The sequence below is a fragment of the Micromys minutus genome, assembly GCF_963924665.1.
Source record: "Micromys minutus genome assembly, chromosome: 33".
Classification (NCBI taxonomy): Eukaryota; Metazoa; Chordata; class Mammalia; order Rodentia; family Muridae; genus Micromys; species Micromys minutus.
Genome location: NC_137968.1, coordinates 19,129,393 through 19,148,631, shown reverse-complemented (window position 1 = coordinate 19,148,631; position 19,239 = coordinate 19,129,393). Strand labels below are relative to the sequence as shown.

Sequence of the window (19,239 nt, the reverse complement as noted above, 5' to 3'; positions counted from 1 at the left end):
GCACGTTTGTGTGGCCTTCACTGCCTGGTAGATGATATTAGGTGTGATAAATGACTTTAAAATGATGCTGGGTCCTTGTGTGATGTCCATTGGTTCTGGTCAGCTTTGTATCCACTGAGGATAAAGGGATGAAGGAGTGAGTGAGAGGTGGGCTGCTTAGCTACAGATCCACAGCTTTTCAGGTAGACAATCAACTAAGACCCCAAAGGCTGAAGGTGATGTTCAGAACAGTAAAAAGAATCCACACATAGTGTTTTAAGTTTTTATTTGCTTATAAAAAAAGAATAAAAACAAGTCTTCAAAAACATCTGCATTTACAAAGTAATCCCTGTATTTAAGGGGAGGCAAGCCCTGAAACATACTCCTGGACAAATGATTTATCAAAAAGGGGGGGGGGTGTCTCTTCTGTGTCGGAATTGGTAGAAAGTCATTATTTTATACAAATCACAACTATCAGAAAACAGGCTCTATGGTTTTGTTTTGTTTTTTAATTACCGAATCCAGAAAGGTTATGTTCCCTAGCTCTTACTTCCAAATACCCGTGAAACCAGTTACCGAGTGATCTATGAATGTGGCAGATTGGGTTAAACAAGAAGGAGGTAGTTTCCTCAGTGATGGTGTGAGTCCTTTACCAGCAAGCTCACTGCCACGGGTGTGGGGTCAGTGGCATAAACAGGGATCTGGAAATTCGCTCTTCTGCTGCTATGACCCCAAACAACCTCTGATATAACCACACTTCTCTTCCTCATTTTACAACTTGAAATGATGCGACCGAGAAGACACTCTGGGATTCGGTTCATCCTTCTCGGACCTCTTCTTTGGAAGAAGACCAAATTATCTGGTGTGCAGTTAGAATAGAGTCACAGAAGGGGGTGGCTTCAAAACACAGTTTTTAGAAACAGTAATACTGGTATTATTCACAGAGGAAATATACCCCATAGCATCAGCCCTGCCTCCCTCTGCAAGCCGAAGTACAAACCACGTGGCAGCATTTGGAAAGTGAAGCTCCAGGAGAGGGCCTGCCCCTGGTCCTCAAATGTCCCTTGAAGTCATCAGATGCCTGCACTCCACAGATCCATGGCCTCCTGCTCGTCTTGGACCGGTGTGAATTCAGGTTGATCCGGATGGGACACTAAAGAGGCAAAGTGGGGGTGGGGCCTGATGGGACCCAGAAGCCATAAATGGAAAATCTCCTCTATCTAGGTCCTTAGGGGCACAGTTCATAAACCATGGAGGTACAATGTGTGAGGAGAAGTCACTCACTGCCCCCAGGCTACTTCCTATGACACGTTATAGTTAGTAAAAGGAAGAAGAGTCAAACTAGGAAGGATTTTGGAAAACTGCAACTATGGCCAATTGCTTAAATACCATGTGTTTTTTATTTACAGAGGAAACCCTGAAACGCAGTAGAATCATAGAAGAAAATAAAAAATTAAAAACCCGGTCTCTTGTTACAAGTCCAGCACCAGGGGAGAGTGGAAAGGGGGGTGGTCAAGAGAGGGAGGCAGAACAAAAGAGCGAGGAAGAAGGTGTTCATCATATTATATGGGATAGGAAAGAGACAGGTACAGTCAGCTAACCATTACAGAGCCTCCACACAGAGGCCTGCGGGATAAAGTCTTGGCATACAGTCAGGTTCTACTATAGCTGACTTATGTCACTGTGCTGAGCTGTGATGGTATCACTCCAGCATGTCTGGAGGGGCAGGAGCTTAGCAGTGGTGGTGAAGCAGTTCTGTATCCATAGCCAAATCCCCTACCGATGCAACCAAAGGCGGGATTAGCCCTTCAGTGCTGGTAATCATTGTACGGGATGAGGTCTTAAGGGACAGGGGACAGATTTGAGAGGACAGGGAGGGAAAAGATGAACAGAAAAAAACACATCAACAAAACTTTGACCAATTTCTCTGACAACTCAGGTTAAAATTCTCTTTAAAAGGAAAAAGGTACATTTGCTGACGGCTCTCCTCACAGACCTCTAGCAGTCTCTGAAGCCCTCTCTCATGAAGGCCCCAGGGTCAGGAGGCAGACTGCGTCCCTGTGTGGGATGCTCCGTCTCTCAACATCTCAGCCTATCACTTAGTGATGAGGCAAAAACAGCACGGCCACTTTATCTTAAGACCCTTCTTGTCACATGGTAGGCAGATGGCATGTCAGAGAATTTGGGGGGCCTCGCTTATCATGGGGGAGATCTAAAACTGAGAGTGAAATTTCACAGGGTGTCATGGCCACACCATAACAGGAACAGCATGGAAGACATTTAAACATTAAACCATATATGACAAGTGACCCAGCAGGAGGCCACGTCTCTGTGGGTCACCATTTGGCAATGTAATACCACTATGTCATATCCACAGCCTAGGAATCAACATTTGGGAGCAAAGAAAACAGGGCTGCAGTGTTATTTAAACCTCTCCTAAGGGATGTGAGTAAATGGTACAGCAGTTTACACTCTACGGAAAGTGATGTAAGGGGGTCTGGAGTCCTGCTCTGCTGCCCCCCATAACTGTTAAATTTTTAACCCCTCACCCCACACAGGTTAGTAGTAACCACCGTCTAACTGCAAATCCCTCAAGAGACTGGTACTAACCTCCAACACCGTAAGCAGAGCACGAGGAGGGGTCACAATACCCAGGCTGGCCAGAAGGACCCTGTGGTCCAGGTATTCCCAGGTGGCCCGGGGGACCTCGTGGTCCAGGAGAGCCAGGTGGCCCAGGACTGCCAGGACGACTTTCCCCTGAAGGTCCTGTGAATCAACCAACGGCAAAGAGTTTGTCATTTACAACAATAGAGTGAGTTTTGAGACCACCATGAAGTAAATTAACTTTAAAATAAGCAGCCTTGTATATCTCAAAAATTAGGGGATTCAGCTGTTCTATTCACTGCATTCTTTTCCCTAGAGAACCTGGGCAAAAGATCGGACCAGAATCACATGTTCTCCTCAAAGACAATGCTTGACTCAGCTCCAGAATTAGGAGCTGAATGTATTCTTCTCTACGTCCTCTTGAGCATTGAGGGAGAAGGGAGAAGCCATTCTCAAAACCCTCATTTTCTCAATGAGCTCTTGTTTTCCAACACAGTTCCTCATGAATCCAATATGGGGGTTAGCACACATGTGCACACACATGAATACAGTCAAGTCACAGTCTCACAAAGCTAAAATTGTTGTGTAAATTAGTACCGGCTTATGATTTCGGCTAATTAAATTAGTCGAGGTCTAAAAATGTTATCCTGGAAGAGACAACTGAGAAGTAGTTAAAATTGGACCCAGTACATTGGCCTAAATTTCCCTAGGCCATCTTATGTCAGTTAAGAACTATGAGTGGAAATAAAGGGGTGATTAAAAAATGTTTCTGAATTCAAGAAATTTGTTGGGTTAGTGTTTTTGTTGTGCATGCCTGTTGGGTTTTAGGCCTGGCTTTTCTTAGATTAAAAGCATTCTTCAACTAGAAATAAAGTGACTCAAGTACAGACAGAGAGGAAGGGGCTCCTGAAGCCCCACCCCTCACTGAGGAGCTATTGCCTATTGGTGGCTGCTGTGTGGGGAACACTAGTTTGTTTGTTTTCTCAGGAAGGTGGCCCGTGAGAAGCTTCTGCATCTGAACATATACTGGAAGCACTAAGTGGATTTGGTGGCTTATTTTTTTAATGAGTACATGAAATTAAAACGGAAAAGTGGTTTTCGGGGGGCAGATAAGCAGAGATCTGAGAGGAAATGGAGATGAATTTGATCAAAACAAATTATGTGAGCATACCAATTATTCCAGCCATAAATCCCACTCAACTGGTATCGGAATGAGCCACAGATACAAGCAGTCCTTGCTGTGTGAGTAACGAGAAGTCTAAGATACATTCAGTCTCAGTCGGTCGGCTCTCACCAACCACCCAGCCTGAGTAACCCATGAGAGCAGTTCCTCACACAACCACTAGCAGAACACGAACCTATTGCTTTGGGGCCATTGCTTAGAGATGTCTTCCAAAGCCACTGTTGGGTTGGAAAATAAGTCTATAGGCATTTGACCCAATAAGGCTAAGAGAAGTATTGTAAACACAACAGGACACAAGCTCATGTTTCCGGCGACAACTCAGCACATCTGGAGATAATTTGAAAAACATGATATTGTACTCAATACTCAAAACTTCCACAAAGTTCATTTGGCAAGACAACCACAGCAGGAACTACCAATGTTCCTCCCTTGTGTGTCCCTTGACTTCATGCCTCCCTTCCAGTTCAGCTGAGGCTGTGTGACTATTTCCACCCAGAGGAGTAATGGCGGGATATAAGACATCACCATATTTAGGAAGTTGAGATTGATGGGCCTTCCACATCTTTTTCTTGGAGGGTCCATAACTCATGATCGGCATCGTGTGGTTAAACATGGAAATGTGAAGTAACGCTTCCTTGGGCTACCAAGCTCTTGGGATTAATCTGTTACTATAACCTCGTTTACCTCATTCAAGCAAAACAAACCCAAGTGTGCTTGTAACCTTTGGGGCTGACATAGCGGGTGGATTGTAACCAGTTGTGCTGGCCTTGCAATGAAACACAGGATGGGATATGAAGTGATCATAAAGATTTATGCCTTATGATTTCAGTTAGGTAGAAAGATTTACCTGCTGGCCCAGGAGGACCTCTTGGGCCTTGAGTTCCAATGCCTGGATTCCCTTTCTCTCCTTTGACACCAGTTAGACCTGTTTCCAAAAGAAGCGGGGGAAGAAAAGTTGTCATCAGATTTAAATCTTAGAATTCCCATTTTCATACACTGCAAAGGAATTTTTCTGGTGGGGACAATGGAGACATTTAAGGCTATAGGCATCATAGGATTTTGGGTTAAACTCTGACATGGCAAGCTTACACAAAATAGCATTACTGAGGTTCGGTATCACAGCCAAATTTTTCCCTCCTTCCTACTGAAATTCTTCAGCCTGCCAGGAGCAGACCCATCGTAGCACACGGCCGTAGCAGGTCTATGCAGCTGGAAATCCACAAGGAACACAATGGGAATCACAAGTGGACATGCCTAACATTTTCCTTTGGGTCCACCCCATAATACATCTGCGAGAGGCATGAATTATAATTATACAACAAAGTACATGAATTTCCATTAAGAAGTTGGAAGCTTCAAGAAAGCCTCTGTTTGATTTGGCTGATTCAGTCCCATAAAAGTCTAAACCTATTTGAGTTTCTTTTCCACTGGGCAGACCTCTTATTCAACATAATTTACCATATATATATTTGAGGCAGGTTTTCACTATGTAGCCCAGACTGGCCTGAAACTCATTCTGTAGATGAGGCTGGCCAAGAACTCACTGAGAACTGCTTGCCTCTACCTCCTGAGTGCTGCGGTTAAAGGAGTACACTACCACACCTGGCTCCACTTTCAGTTTCCTTAATAAATTCTACAGGCTAAAAAAGTGATCGCCGCCAATGTACTCTGACACATCCTTATCCAATCATATTCTGCAGGAAGACTGATGGACGGGTGGCAGCACCTTTAGATGTCTTGGCCTCAATCCAATATAAAACAGGTTAGTATTCTATTAGAAGCAGGTTCCAGAGCTTACGTAACTGTGTCTCTGCTACACAGTGTTCAGGTGCTACAATGCTTGGAAAGACTGGCGTGCAGAATAGCATCTCCCTCTAACAACACTTCCTGAGAAGTAATGTCCAGTGGAGGGAAGTGCCAGGACTTTAGAATGGCAATTGTGATAGGGCGTGGAACTATAAAGAATTTGCAAGTTCAAACTGCAATAACATCTCCTTAGCATAAATGTAATATGTATTCTGTATAGACAATTTTAAAATAATAATAATTTTGACAGCTGGAAATAATGTTTTAACATCTTAGCTTCTAAGTTTTAAAATGGAAGGTGCTGGTATAGTATCTGTTCTTGAAATAATGACTAAGGAGGAAAGCAGCTGGGGATGAACAGTGTTTAAATGACGCACGCATAGCGACTGGCTATATTCTGCAATCCTAGTAATTATCTCCTGGGGTCTGAATACCATGGTATCTCTGACATAAACACCTCGTCTTTCTGGGTAGCAACCATCTAATGAGTCAACTACTGTAGCACTTTACAGCATCATTCCTACGGTGCATGGCCCTGGGTGTTCTAAGTGGTCCCAATAAAGGACAGAACTCTTGTCATTGCCCTGGACACCAACCACCACCCACCCCATGCCTCAAATGCACACACCCAATTGTGATATTCCTTTGAGAAGTTCACAAGGAGGTAAAAGTTTCTGAAAGGTGAATCTGTCATCTCTTTGACTTTTAAAGGCATGAGACTAACTCAAAAAGATTTTGGTTCATGCTCAGTTGCTAACCAAGCTGCCAGACAGAAAACCACCCTATACAAGTATGTTACTTTTGTGTCACAGTGACCAAAGTACCAAACGGAAGCACACCAAAGGAGAAAGGCTTTTCAGGGCTCACAGATTCAGAGGCTTTGGTCCTTCACACTGGAGAGGTGTGGCAGATTTCATGGTGGTAGCAGCATGAGGCAGACCCTGCTCACACTGTGGTGAACCATGAAACAAAGCGATCTCACTGGAACCAGGGGTAGATATAACCTCCAAAGCCCTAGCCACAACCTAACGTCTATTGTCTCCAAACTGCGCAGCCAGTGGCAGGCAAGCACCAAAACCCAGAGCCTCTGGAGCCACAGCAGATCCGAAGCCCTGTAGATGGTTGTTTTCCTTGGGGTTTTTATTCCTGTACCAAACATCATGACCAAGAAGCAAGTTGGGGAGGAAAGGGTTTATTCAGCTTACAGTTCCACATTGCTGTTCATCACCAAAGGAAGTTAGGACTGGAACCCAAGCAGCTCAGGAAGCAGGAGCTGATGCAGAGGCCATGGAGGGATGTTACTTACTGGCTTGCTTCCCCTGGCTTGCTCAGCCTGCTTTCTTATAGAACCCAGATCTACCAGCCCAGGGATGGCTCCACCCACCATGGGCTGGGCCAGGGATGGCTCCACCCACCATGAACTGTGCCCACCCCCTTGATCACTAGGTGAGAAAATGCCTTACAGTGTTTCCTCAACTGAGGCTCCTTTCTCTGTGAAAACTCCAGCTTGTGTCAAGCTGACAGAAAACCAGCCAGTACAACAGTTTACTGCATATTGGTTTACAGACTAACTGGAGTTAGTTCATCTTAGTGGTGGTGGAGGTCCCTATTTGTCAATGTTTGGAGCCTAAGCTGAACCTCCATACTTGAAGACAGTCCCTCTTCTTCTGTGTGGGGCGGGGGCTGTGGATGTGAGGGGATTAAACAGAAGAAACCAGGGCTGACTAACAGGAATCTGTTCTTCATTACCATCCACCCAGTGACTCAGACCCTTCACACTTATGCTGCAGAAGCATCTCAGCCAAAGGCATTAGATTGAAGGGACCTCCAGGAAGGTGCCCGGAGTAACGGCCACCCCAGTCTCCTGACTTACACTCATCAGAAAGAAAAGGGCAAAGGGGGTACAAAGTAGGTCAAGGGTTATCCATCTTGTGCGACACTGCAGCTCTTTGTGTCTCCCACATGGCACATAAATCAAAAAGGTTTGTTGAGTGAGCTAGTGGACGGATGGAGGGATTTTCTACTCTCTGACCCCGTCTAATTGCTTCCTCTCATGTCTATCTTGTCCCCACACTAAGAGCCTTTTGTCTGCTGTCACCAGACCTTATTTAACCCTTTTCTATCATCAGACCAAGTGAGAGTCTCACAGTGAATAGGTGTCATAGGACTTATGGACAGCAGCTAAGTGGGGGCATGTCTGATCAACGCTCAAATGCTTGTAACTGTCACCCATGATCCCTGAGGGATGAGTTGAGGCTGATGCTTAACTCTAATCTCCCAGCCCAAAACTGGTTTGTAGCATTCTAGTTCCATATGTGCCTGTAATCCTAGTTATAGTTAAGAGGGTCATAAATTCAAGGTCAACCTCAGTGAGAAAGTGAGTTTGATGCAGCCTGGGCTGAATGAGAGACACTGCTTCAAAAAATAAAATTATTCTGGGTGATTAACTGTTGATGTTTGGTTTATTGCTATGTATTGTATGCTAAATTCTGTCTAGGCATACAAGTAAATTCTCCTGTGTACAGACTTTCGTTGTGGAAACCTTGATTTTTAAGCTATAGGTTAAATAAAGTTGACTTCAGCCAGTGGGTTGTGAGTTACCTGGTGGGGAGAGGGGTGAGGAGTGAGGAGAGACTAGCAGTAGAAGGAAGAAGGAGGAGAAAGGAGGAAGCCACCATGAGGAGAGATGGACCATAAGTGGAGGCTGGGAGAAACAGCAAGTATCTGGGATATACCATTGGGAAGGTAGCCAGAACAGCAAAGAAAAGTCAAATCCAACTAAAATAACTATCGTCTGAGTTCCATTCATTTGTAAGGTAGGAGGGGGTAAGCTAAAATTGTCTGCACATGTTGACAATTCATGTATATCATAAATATTTTTTAAAAGATTGTTGAACAAATGGGTGACTATCAATTCGTCTGTAGGCATGGATAAGGGAATAATACCTGATAGTGTATCAGGTATTCTTATACACGATCTCACTGGTTATAAATGCCAGGTGGTTTACATATGCAAGCTCAGTTTTAGTCTTCAGAAGAACTAATGGGGCTGATTCTACTACAGGACCTGAAAGGGAGCTGTAAAACTGAGGCCAAGTTATCTGGAATCAAAGTTTCAAGTGAAACAGCCTGGGATGTGCACTTCTATACAAGCCACCTCTATCCCTGATGCTGGACCTGTGGCCTGTTTCTTCTTCTTAGAGTTGTGCTTTCCCAGCTGCCAGCCAAATTGTCTGCATGGTCCCTCTACCTCCAGCTCAGCATCAACTGTGATTTAATTACAAAGTGTCCTCTGGCCACTTGCAGTCTGCTCTGAGTAAGACTCAGGTTGACTAGGAAAGGGTTTATCTTACTTTCGATGACTACGTGTCCTGTGCCTGGCCCTTTGTCGTCTGTTTCTTATTTTGTTTGGCCCATTGGCCTTCAACTTGGAATATTTTATTCCATGCTGTGCCCTTGGCCACCCCAGCTCTCCAGGCGGGAACCTCGTGCGACTCTAAGGAGCAGATTCACTTCTTCCTGAGCTGAGACAGTTGGAGAAACTGCTGGGATTTCTGCCTGGGCAGATTTGCAAGGTCTGAGGAATGTTTTCAATACTGTTATACTAAGAAGCCAGAGACTGTGATGCAAGGCCTCGGCTGTGCTCTATTTGTCTGTTGCCAGGGAGATGTTGGCAATGAGATTCAAGTGTAGTCTGTTCTTCCTGTGCTGTGGGTCCTGGTGTCTGAAAGGTACATGGTACTTGGTAGCACTTATAAGAAGGCAGAACTTGGTGCATCTGCTGAGTGTCCCTTGCATTGTTCTGGGCTCTCCTATTTCTATGTGTTTGGTTCACAGGATGGGTTAAGATCACACACAGGGCTCTATACTTTGTGTGAGGATGACCAAGGATAGAAGCTATGGGGCGGTTTTAGGGGTAAGTAAGTCTTCCTAAGAAGTTCTCCCTCTTGCCTTTTTCACGTTAGCAGCTGGCTATTTATAACTCAGGACCCTGCCAGGAAAATACAAACTACTCTAGACCTTGCTGGGGAAAGTGAATTTAACAGTGACAGGATTAATTTCAAAGGTAAGATGGATATTAGAAGGTCTTAAAAGCTACATAGAGATGCAACCTACAAATTAACAAGAGAAAATGGGAGGACAGAAGAAAAGAAAGATGCTGTGAAGGGAGATGCAGCGAAGGAGGAGGAGAAATGGGAAACGATAAGGTCCCAGTCATCGACACTCACCAGTCTACTGGAGAGCTGTAGGCTACCTGGTCACAGCTACAGGTACATGGATGTCACAAGGGAACACGGGTCATGTCAGGCGCTAGAAACCCCAGTTTTAGGCTCTGAGTTTTTGCACTCACACTGTGACCCCCAGGTGCCTAAGAGTGTCACAGCAAAGGCTACTCTGCCATTTTCCTTCCCGAAACATCAGCATCCTTCCTTAAATGCTATGACATTATCTACAGCACAAATTATCAAGAATTTGTGGTATTTGTAGTTAATGGGAATAATCGAGTCAATTTCTGGACAAATCTACAACTGGGATTGAAAAGAATTATATCAGGGAACTAGGAAAAGTCTATAAAAATTTTTTAAAATGTGTTAAAATTAACAGGACTGAGGAGAGGAGGAAGGAGAGAGGCAAGATGGAGGACAAAGATGACCCATCACCACGTGGCTCTGAATAGCCATAGGTAGTTATGAATACCTTATAAGGGATGGACTAGTACAGGGTGATTTACCTTTTCCAATTGGGCAGATTGAATCATATTAATGGCTCTGAGTTTATTGTGCAGACAACTGGTGGAGTGTAAACTTACTGAGATCTATTACTGAGATAAATAGATAAATCTGATTGCTAAATTACAAGTTTCTGGAGTTTTAAATTTGTCAGGCTGGTGAGATTTGTGACGGTGACCACAGGGGAGAGGATGGCTAGCAATGGGGGTGGAGAGACACAGAGTCCCTAGGGGTAGCATGGAGCAGAGCAGCGCCACAACGAAACTGATCACTGCACTTTTTAATATTTACTGCAACAGGTGGCAAACCAGGATGTCAGGCAAGGATCCACAAAAATGTAAGATTATCGGCCTGAGAGTCAGAGTTGAGTTTTGTTTTCTAAGCTGGTGCCATGTCACGTGGTGGCTCAAGTGTGGGCACCTTAAACAAAGAAACAGGGCAGTCTACTTGCAGGTCCTGGGTCCCCTGCTCTGAAAAATAGAGGTTCTTATTAATAAAGAGAGAGAGAGAGAATGAAGGCTGCCTGCTTCCTTAGCAGGTGTTGGTTAGAGTATGTTTTAATTAAAAGGCTGGTTTATTTGCTTTTAGAATAGATTTATATAAAGTTTGTCTAAATAACATGGAGATTTTCACCTGCGGTTTAGAACTAGGATAGGGAAAATTAGTCACTGAATCCAAGTAGAAAGTAGTGATATTTGGCTTTTATAAAACGCATTAAAACATAGAAGTCTATAGCACCAGGCAGAGTGAATAACAGACATATATTATAAAAGTTATTAGTGAGTAGAAGTTTGATGCTCCAGGTAGAGAGCTTAACAGATAGATGATATATTTCAGTCTGCATGATAACTCATATTCTTTGTATGTGGGCTCTCCGGGAATTTTGAGTTGATTTCCTGGCATGAAAGATTAGAGAGGCCTAAGAAATAGGCTCATACAATGTTTTGGTTTACCTCATTTGTTTTATATTGTTTTAAATTTCAAAATGGGTGTAATGTTGAGTTTCGTGGTCATATTATTTCTCCGGGAGAGAATACAAGTACAAGTTTTTCTGGTTGCCGACTAAAGGACATGCTATTTTAGAAGAAAGGTTTTGTCTTTCTGTTTTTAAAAAGGGTGATTGGGCTCTGGACACCTTCCAGAGTTGTACGGGTCAGATTTGATAGAGGGAGACCTCATGAAGAACTAGATTCAAAAAAAAAAGAAAAAAAATGTTAATGAACAAACTTTCATCCTAACCAGTCTGTACACCCTACACAGACTGACACAATACATACAGATATCTTGATGATACTAAAGTTTTGTTTTGAGATTTAAATATTACAGAATGTACATACAGCTTTGGTGAGTCTCACAGTCAAACCTGCTTGAACTCCTGATCCTCAGAATCCAATCAAGACAGACAACAGAGACTACAATTGTTGGTATGGCCTTCTTAAGGCCTAGCCAGCTTCCTCGTTTTCCCTATCCACCCCCCTCCCTTCAAGATATCCCAATGCCCATGTACAGTTTGAAGAAGTTATTAAAGAGTCATTGCCCTAATTCCCTGTGTTTGGGAGGCTGGAGGTGGTTATTCCAAGGTTGTCTTTCTGGGGAATTTAGAAATGGTCATAATTTAACAGGGAGGAATTAACTCAAATTGATTGTACAGCCATAATCTCATTTGGTAGACACCCTTATATTTGTTACTAAACTGAGGTTATAATCTTTTACAATGGTACAGAACTTATTTGATACAAGTTTAAGATTTTCATTAGTATGAATTTCTTACTGATTTAAAATTGAGATTAATATTGTTACTTTTGTATAGGCATTGTGCCTATACAACACATCTAAAAATACAAGGCTTAGACCCAGTCCTTTTAACTGCTATTATAAACTTATCTGAGATGATTAAACATAAGAGTTAAGGGCCAGATAGCAAATTCATGGCTCTAAGTTTACTGTTAGTTTTTTCTTTTTCCCAAGATAATTTATTAAGAGTAGTAAACAGCCAACATCCCAGATTACTTTACATAGATAGATGATTTTCAAAAATGTCAGAATTCCACAAAATGTACATTTAATGTTATTTATCATTTGTCAAGACATATCTGCTCCTAACAGCTCCCCTTTGATAGATTCAAAGAAGAACTTGAGCGTCTCCACCTCCAGGTAAGGCAATACATTGTGGCTAGGCAGCCACTGGGCAGAGATTGCCTATTTCTCCTAAGGACCTGTACTGTTCTTGAGAGAACACAATTTGGAGGTTGGACCAGCTTACCTCTGCTGAGATAGAATAACTTAGTTCTTGGTAATTCCTGTTTTATAAAGGTCTGTCAGCTGCTCCTGGGCCAGAAGGCTGACTGGTGCTCTTACACATTGCTAACAAGGGACTATGCAGGTAGACAGTTGTCTCTACAACCTTTCTCAGTTCTGGAAGCTGTGTTAGGCTTCCTATATTTACAGACAGTATTTGTCATTCTCAGATTTCTGACAGGGTTGAAGACTAATTATAATCTCATAGCTAACCCAGGCTGTTTAATTTTGAGAGAGCATATTTATTGGATGATTTTCAGATAGTATACAAGCTAGCCAGCATATAACATATAGATTTAAAACCTTTCTTAAGCCAGGATAGATAACAAAATGTTCTATTTAATTGATAAAATGTTGGATTGGGTGTTAGGTGTATTTTATACTTTGTAAATTATAAAATGGTAATAGTTGTATTCAGCTTATACTTGAGAGAAAACAATTTTTTAGTTAAACAGAAATGGTGAATTGTAATATGTAAGGAGGGCAGGCACAAAATAAGGCAAGATCTAGGACTGGATGAGAAAAAGTATAGGTGGGAAAGAGTTTTGGAAAGGAGAGAGAAGCCAGGAGAGGAGGAAGGACGGAGGCAAGATGGAGGACAAAAATGACCCATCTCTGTGTGGCTCTGAATATCCACAGGTAGTTACGAATATCTTATAAGGAATGGATTAACATAGGGTGATTTGTCTTGTCTAGGTGGGCAGATTGTATCCTATCAATTGGCCCTGAATTTATTGTGTGGAGATTTATGACTGAGATAAATCAGCAAATCTGATTGCTAAATTACAAAAAATCAACAGGACTTCTTTTTGTATAAACAAACATTCTGTGAATAAGAAGGCTCATTTTGTTTTGCTAATTTTTCAAAGAACTTCATAAAATCATGCTTTGTACTATATTTACTTAGTAATCTAATGCCAATATTAAATCTTTTTTAAAAAGGAAATTGGAAAAGCCAGTACATATATCTTTTCTATATATGTTTTAGCCCACTTTAAAAATGTGCATTTGGAATACACTAATTTCATCATTAAGATATTTACTTTTTAAGATGTCACATCTAAAATACCACACCAAAAAAAAAAAAAAAATAGTGTGTCAGAGCTAAACAGCTTTAGTTTCATCATAAGAAGTAGAATGTGCTGTTTCCTGTGCATATTTATTATGTTCGAGTGCTGGAAAATCTAGAAAATGGAAAAGTACAGTTTAACAAAAAGGAATTACTTCCTGTTTGCCTTCGTTCTTCCTTATTTCCTTCCCTCCTGTGAGCACCTGACTACCACTCCCTGGTGTAATGAAATCTCCTTAAAAACAATGCTCACTTGAGACGTGACGTTCACATGTTCACTTTCCGTAATGGTTCACTAACGTGTCTCCCACACAAATGCACTGTAAAGACGACAGCACAGGCTTCCAAATTGATCGTGATGCTGGAATGATTGAGGAATAGCAGCTGCAAAAGTGGCCAACAAGCCATCAGCGCCATGAATCATCTAAGATTTATGGAAGAACTGTTAAATTTCAGGCAGCCTGGGGAAGTAAAACATACATTCTTTGACAAGAGTAGAGTCCCCTTGGTGAGACAGAATTAGCAAAAGTGAAATCGTTAGAATTCTGCACAGTCTGTTCCACCTGGGTGTTGATGGTACATGCCACACACTCATAGGAGAGGAATATGTCTGTTGGTTTATTAAAATATATATGGAACTGCTTTCTAGATGGTAAGATTTCTAATTGTTTTAAGTAAAAAGAATTATATTGGCTTCCATGGCAAAAAGAGGCTTTTATTTATACTGCTTTACAGCTTTTGTTATGGTTGTAAAGACAAAATTTAATCTAATTTCAATTTGACGATGGCTTTTTTTTTTTTTTTTTTTTTTTTTTTTGAAAAAAAAAAAAACCTTCATGTGTTTAGAGAATGGTTTTGTCTTGATTACATCTCAGAACAGTGTATAAAAGATGGTGATGCCTATAAAAATGTTTTTCTATATATCCTGTCATTTACTTCCTTGAGGTGCTTAAACCTGCATATTCTAAAAAGCAACATCTATAATTAAATATTAAAGGCTATAGGAGGGGAAAACACACAAATGAAGGGTGAATGTTGGCACACTGGAGTGACCTTTCTTATCCTTTTCATTTTTCAGTGTCTGAGAAACTGTATCTTATGGGGAAGGGAGAAGAAGGTAGGAAGGGGTTGGTTTTAGTGTCTGAGAAATTATATCTTATGGGGAAGGGAGAAGAGAGAAGGAAGGGGGCGGGGAAGGTGCAGGGAAAGGGTAGGGAGAAGGAGGTCATGCTACTAGATAAGAAAAGCATTATGTCTGGGTTTAATCTAGGGGGGTTGATGAATTAAATAATGACTCATGATTTTTGTCTCCCTCCAAAGTGACTTAACTTCCGGAACTTACTTCCCTGTACTTCAATATTAACTGAGCTTTCTGACCCCCAGAACAGAGGATGGCAGAATTAAAAGCTTGAATTTCTGAAACTAAGTCCAGAAAGACATTGTGAACTTGTTTTCTATTGTTCCCCCACCAGCTCTGGGGAAAGTAATAGTCATGCTATGAGCCACAGCCATGGGGAGTTACATGTTGAGGAAATGAGCCCCCATGGCCATCCTGGGCACCAGCTGATGATGAGCCGGATTCCCAGGCTTGCTTACAAGTGTGGTGGACATCACATCTTCTACTTTAGACATCACTGTGGACTCAAAGCTTTCAACTGAACACAGGTCACTGTGTTTTCACTTGTGTTTGCTTGAAAGCATTTCCCGATTAATCGCTGTTTATATGGAAATACAGTATGTATGTGCCTCCAGGAAAAAATCCTTTCAATGAAATATAGATCCAGGTCCTAGTCTACTTGTTCTTCACGGTGACTTTGAACACTTAATATTATGTATTTGCTGCAGTTTCGACACCTAAATCAGAGCTTGGTTTGTTGTAGTGATGCATACCTGTAATTGCAGCACTTGGGAGAATCAGGAATTCAAAACAAGACCCAGCTACATAACAAGTTCAAAACCAGCAGATGCTAAGGGAGACCAAGTCTCAAAACAAAACAGGCTAGAATGATAGCTCAGTCAGAAGAGCGTTTGCTTTGCAAACACAGATAACTGAGTTGGATTCTCAGAACTCATACAAGAAGAGAAAAATGAAAAAGGAAAGAGAGAAGAGAAGGAGGAAGAAGAGGAGGAGGAGCAGAAGTGGAGAATGAAGAGGAATAAATAAGAGGAGAAGAAGAAAAAAATAGGAGGACGAGAGGAAGAAATAGGAGAGGAAGGAGGAGGTGGTGTTGTGCACTTGGAATCCCAGTACCAGAGAGGCAAAAACAAGAGATCCCTGGATTTACTGATCAGCCATTTAAACCTACTTAGAAAGGTGAGTGAGATGTCTCATATAAAGGGGGAGGGATAATACCTGAGTAACAATTGCAGTTGTCTGATCTCTACTCATACCCGAACCGCAAACACATGCAGGTACACACACACACACACACACACACACACACACACACACACATTTACCAACACAGGTATCAAAAAGTCCACATTCAATCTTTCTCTAAACCCCGAAACCATTTACATTCTACACATTTCAGGGCACCTGTCATTCCCAGTTCATAACCTCTCAGTCCTTCATCCTTTCATCTCCGGGCCATTCCAACTTTCGGATGAGGTCGTGTGTGTGCTGGCAAAAGTGTTTGATGCTGAATAAGTTCCAGCCACAAATAATAATAATATTACCTCTCACATGGAGAAGCCACAAAACCTCACAAAATCCCTGCGCTGAATAAAACTTTGCTGATTTATTGTGGAAAACATCCCAAATTTAAAATTCAGTTTTAACTGAAAGAAAATTAAAAAAATCAAAATACTGAGTTGGATAGTGAAGGAGAGGAATTGTCAAAGAAGTCAGAAGTTAACACGTTTTATAGATTATTTCTACGTATATTAGAAATATCTTATTCCAAGTAAATAATTCATTTCAAGTAAACGGAGAAACTCACGATTGACCTGGTTATATTGTTTTCAATTCAAGATACCAGTGTGGATACAGACATTTCAACAACTGGAGTAAGAGACTGACAGATAAACTGATTAGCCAGGAAATCTATTTCAGATCACCTTAGTTACCCGAGAGGCCAGGAAGCTCAGAAAAGCCAGTGCATGACCGTGGCATTTAAGGGAAGCAAGGAAGGAGGGGAAAGCTGGTCCTGGTACAAAGAGTCTGTGTCCAAAGGCAGCTCAGGGTGTAATGGAAGGAACTAAGCCAGCAAAAGAAATATGGATCCACAGACAGTTTTCTGTGACTGTAGTGAGGTGAGGGAGAGCAGGTGAGGAACCAGGCTATACAACAAAAGCACAAGGCCAGGCAGAATGGAGGCCCTGCTGCTGTGCCGAGAACATCAGCCGGTCTCTCTGAATCCCCCGTTCTGAGGATCCTCGGGGCTACACTCTGAGAAGAGAGCCAACAGAAAATGATTTCTCGTAAGTTGACTCAGACTGCCGGAGCTGAAGTAAGACAAAGGGTCAGACAGGAGACGGAGAGAGCCAGGCAGAATGAGCGGACACAGTCCCTGTGTTAGTAGGGGGCTGTGGAGAGCCACCCCTCACTGCTCAGACCAAGGCCCCGTCTGCCACATTCTTCTGCTCTCTACATGCAAACCGTGTTTGCCCATCTCTCACAGGAAGGAGTTAAGCAAAGGTACTATTGCAAAGCAGTATTTTATAAACTGAGGTGATAAAACCCAAGATCCTGTGATGGTTGGTTTGTGAGTTTGACACAACCTTGGGAGGAGATTGTGTAAGAGCAGCTTGGTTTATGGACACTTTTATTCCTGATTGTGTTGACTGCCTTAACTGATGTGGGAAGACTCAGTCTGAAACTGGGCTGTGTCTGTCCCTTGATTTGGGTTCTTGACTACATAAGAGTGTGGGAAAATAGCTGAGACCATGTGTGTGTGTCTGCGTGTGTGTGTATGTGTGTGTATGTGTGTCTCTGTGTGTGTCTCTGTGTGTGTCTGTATGTCTGTGTGTGTCTGTGTGTGTATGTGTGTCTCTGTGTGTGTGTATGTGTGTCTGTGTGTGTGTCTGTGTGTCTGTGTGTGTACTGTACTGTATTGATCTCCCTGCCCTTGACTGTGGATGTGGAGTGACTTACTGCATTAACTTCCCATTGCTTTGTCATCCCTGCTGTGATGGACTGTCACCGGCAAGTGTGAGCTAAAATAAGAACCCTTTCTCCTGGGTTCTTACAGTGTGAAAGGACTGCTCTGTGAAAAAATATTTTATCACATCAACATAAATAAAACTAAATCCCACACACCCACCCACATTTACCCACACACCCACGCACATTTACCCACACACCCAGAAGAAGAGAGGAAGCCAGCATCCCAATCTCCCTCCCTGCCCCTCCCCTCTTTCGTTTGTTTTGACAGGGTTTATAGCCCTTGCTGTCCGGCAGCTTCTCTGTAGACCAGGCTGGCCTCCAGCTCAACGATTCACCTGCCTGTGCCTGGAAGTGCTGAGATGAAAGGTGTGAGCCAGCATGCTCCACTCGCTCACATATCTTTCCATATGTGTTACTGAACAGCACGGCTCTTGAACTTGAAAAACCACATCAGAGAAACCAAATGGGGGGCTTCTGAAGAAAAACTGGCCATCGGAGGAAAGCTGCGAGTCTTCAGCCTCAGCAGAGACAGAGCTTCATTTGAGTCCTATGCTGGAGACTACCTGTCAGCCATGTTTCTTTTACTCGTGCCTTCACAGTCATTGCACGATGAATAACATTTTTCCTCATAATCAAACAGTGCTGGCTTGCGACAGTATTATATAGCATCATGATAATTATAATCGATACGACAATGAAAAAAGAAAAACCTCCTGTTTCTTATTACTGGTCCTTCTATTGGATGACTTTGAGCCTTTTCAGCCTCAGGAACCTTCATATGCTTTTCATGTAAAACTGTAGAGCCAGGAGAACAGATGGCTGAGGACTTGAATGTCAATTCAACTGTGCATGTGTGCACACACACACACACACACACATCCACACACACACACATATACACACACATACACACACACACATACACACACACACATACACACACACAGACATCCACACACACACATACACACACACACATACACACACACAGACATCCACACACACATCCACACACACATCCACACACACATCCACACACACACACATATACGCACACACATATACACACACAAATACACACACACACATACACACACACACATACACACACACAGACATCCACACCCACACACACACACACACACACAAATACACACACACATACACACACACATACACACATCCACACACACACACACACACATCCACACACACATCCACACACACACACACACACACACACACATCCACACACACACACATATACACACACAAATACACACACACATACACACACAGACATCTACACACACACACATACACACACATACACACACACACACACACACACACACACACACACACACACACACACACACACAATGGAATAATGCCATGGAAATTCATGTGCTCAACGGTTGTCAAGCGCCCATGTAAAAACTCTGGGGTGACTTCCCTCTGA

At 42.5% G+C, this 19,239-nt stretch overlaps 1 protein-coding gene across 2 annotated transcripts in view; it reads right to left on the bottom strand.

Moving 5' to 3' along the window:
• Positions 1-314: 314 nt before the first annotated feature.
• Positions 315-19,239, bottom strand: part of COL14A1 (collagen type XIV alpha 1 chain) — a gene marked incomplete at its 5' end in the record, with an annotated part of 113,635 nt that continues 94,710 nt past the window's right edge. For both annotated transcript variants that reach the window (XM_080909345.1, XM_080909344.1), the window contains 3 exons: positions 315-1,132; positions 2,590-2,745; positions 4,614-4,691. In XM_080909345.1, coding sequence (XP_080765471.1) covers positions 1,053-1,132; positions 2,590-2,745; positions 4,614-4,691 — 314 coding nt within the window. In that variant the 3' untranslated portion in view covers positions 315-1,052. The remainder of the gene's footprint in view (positions 1,133-2,589; positions 2,746-4,613; positions 4,692-19,239) is intronic.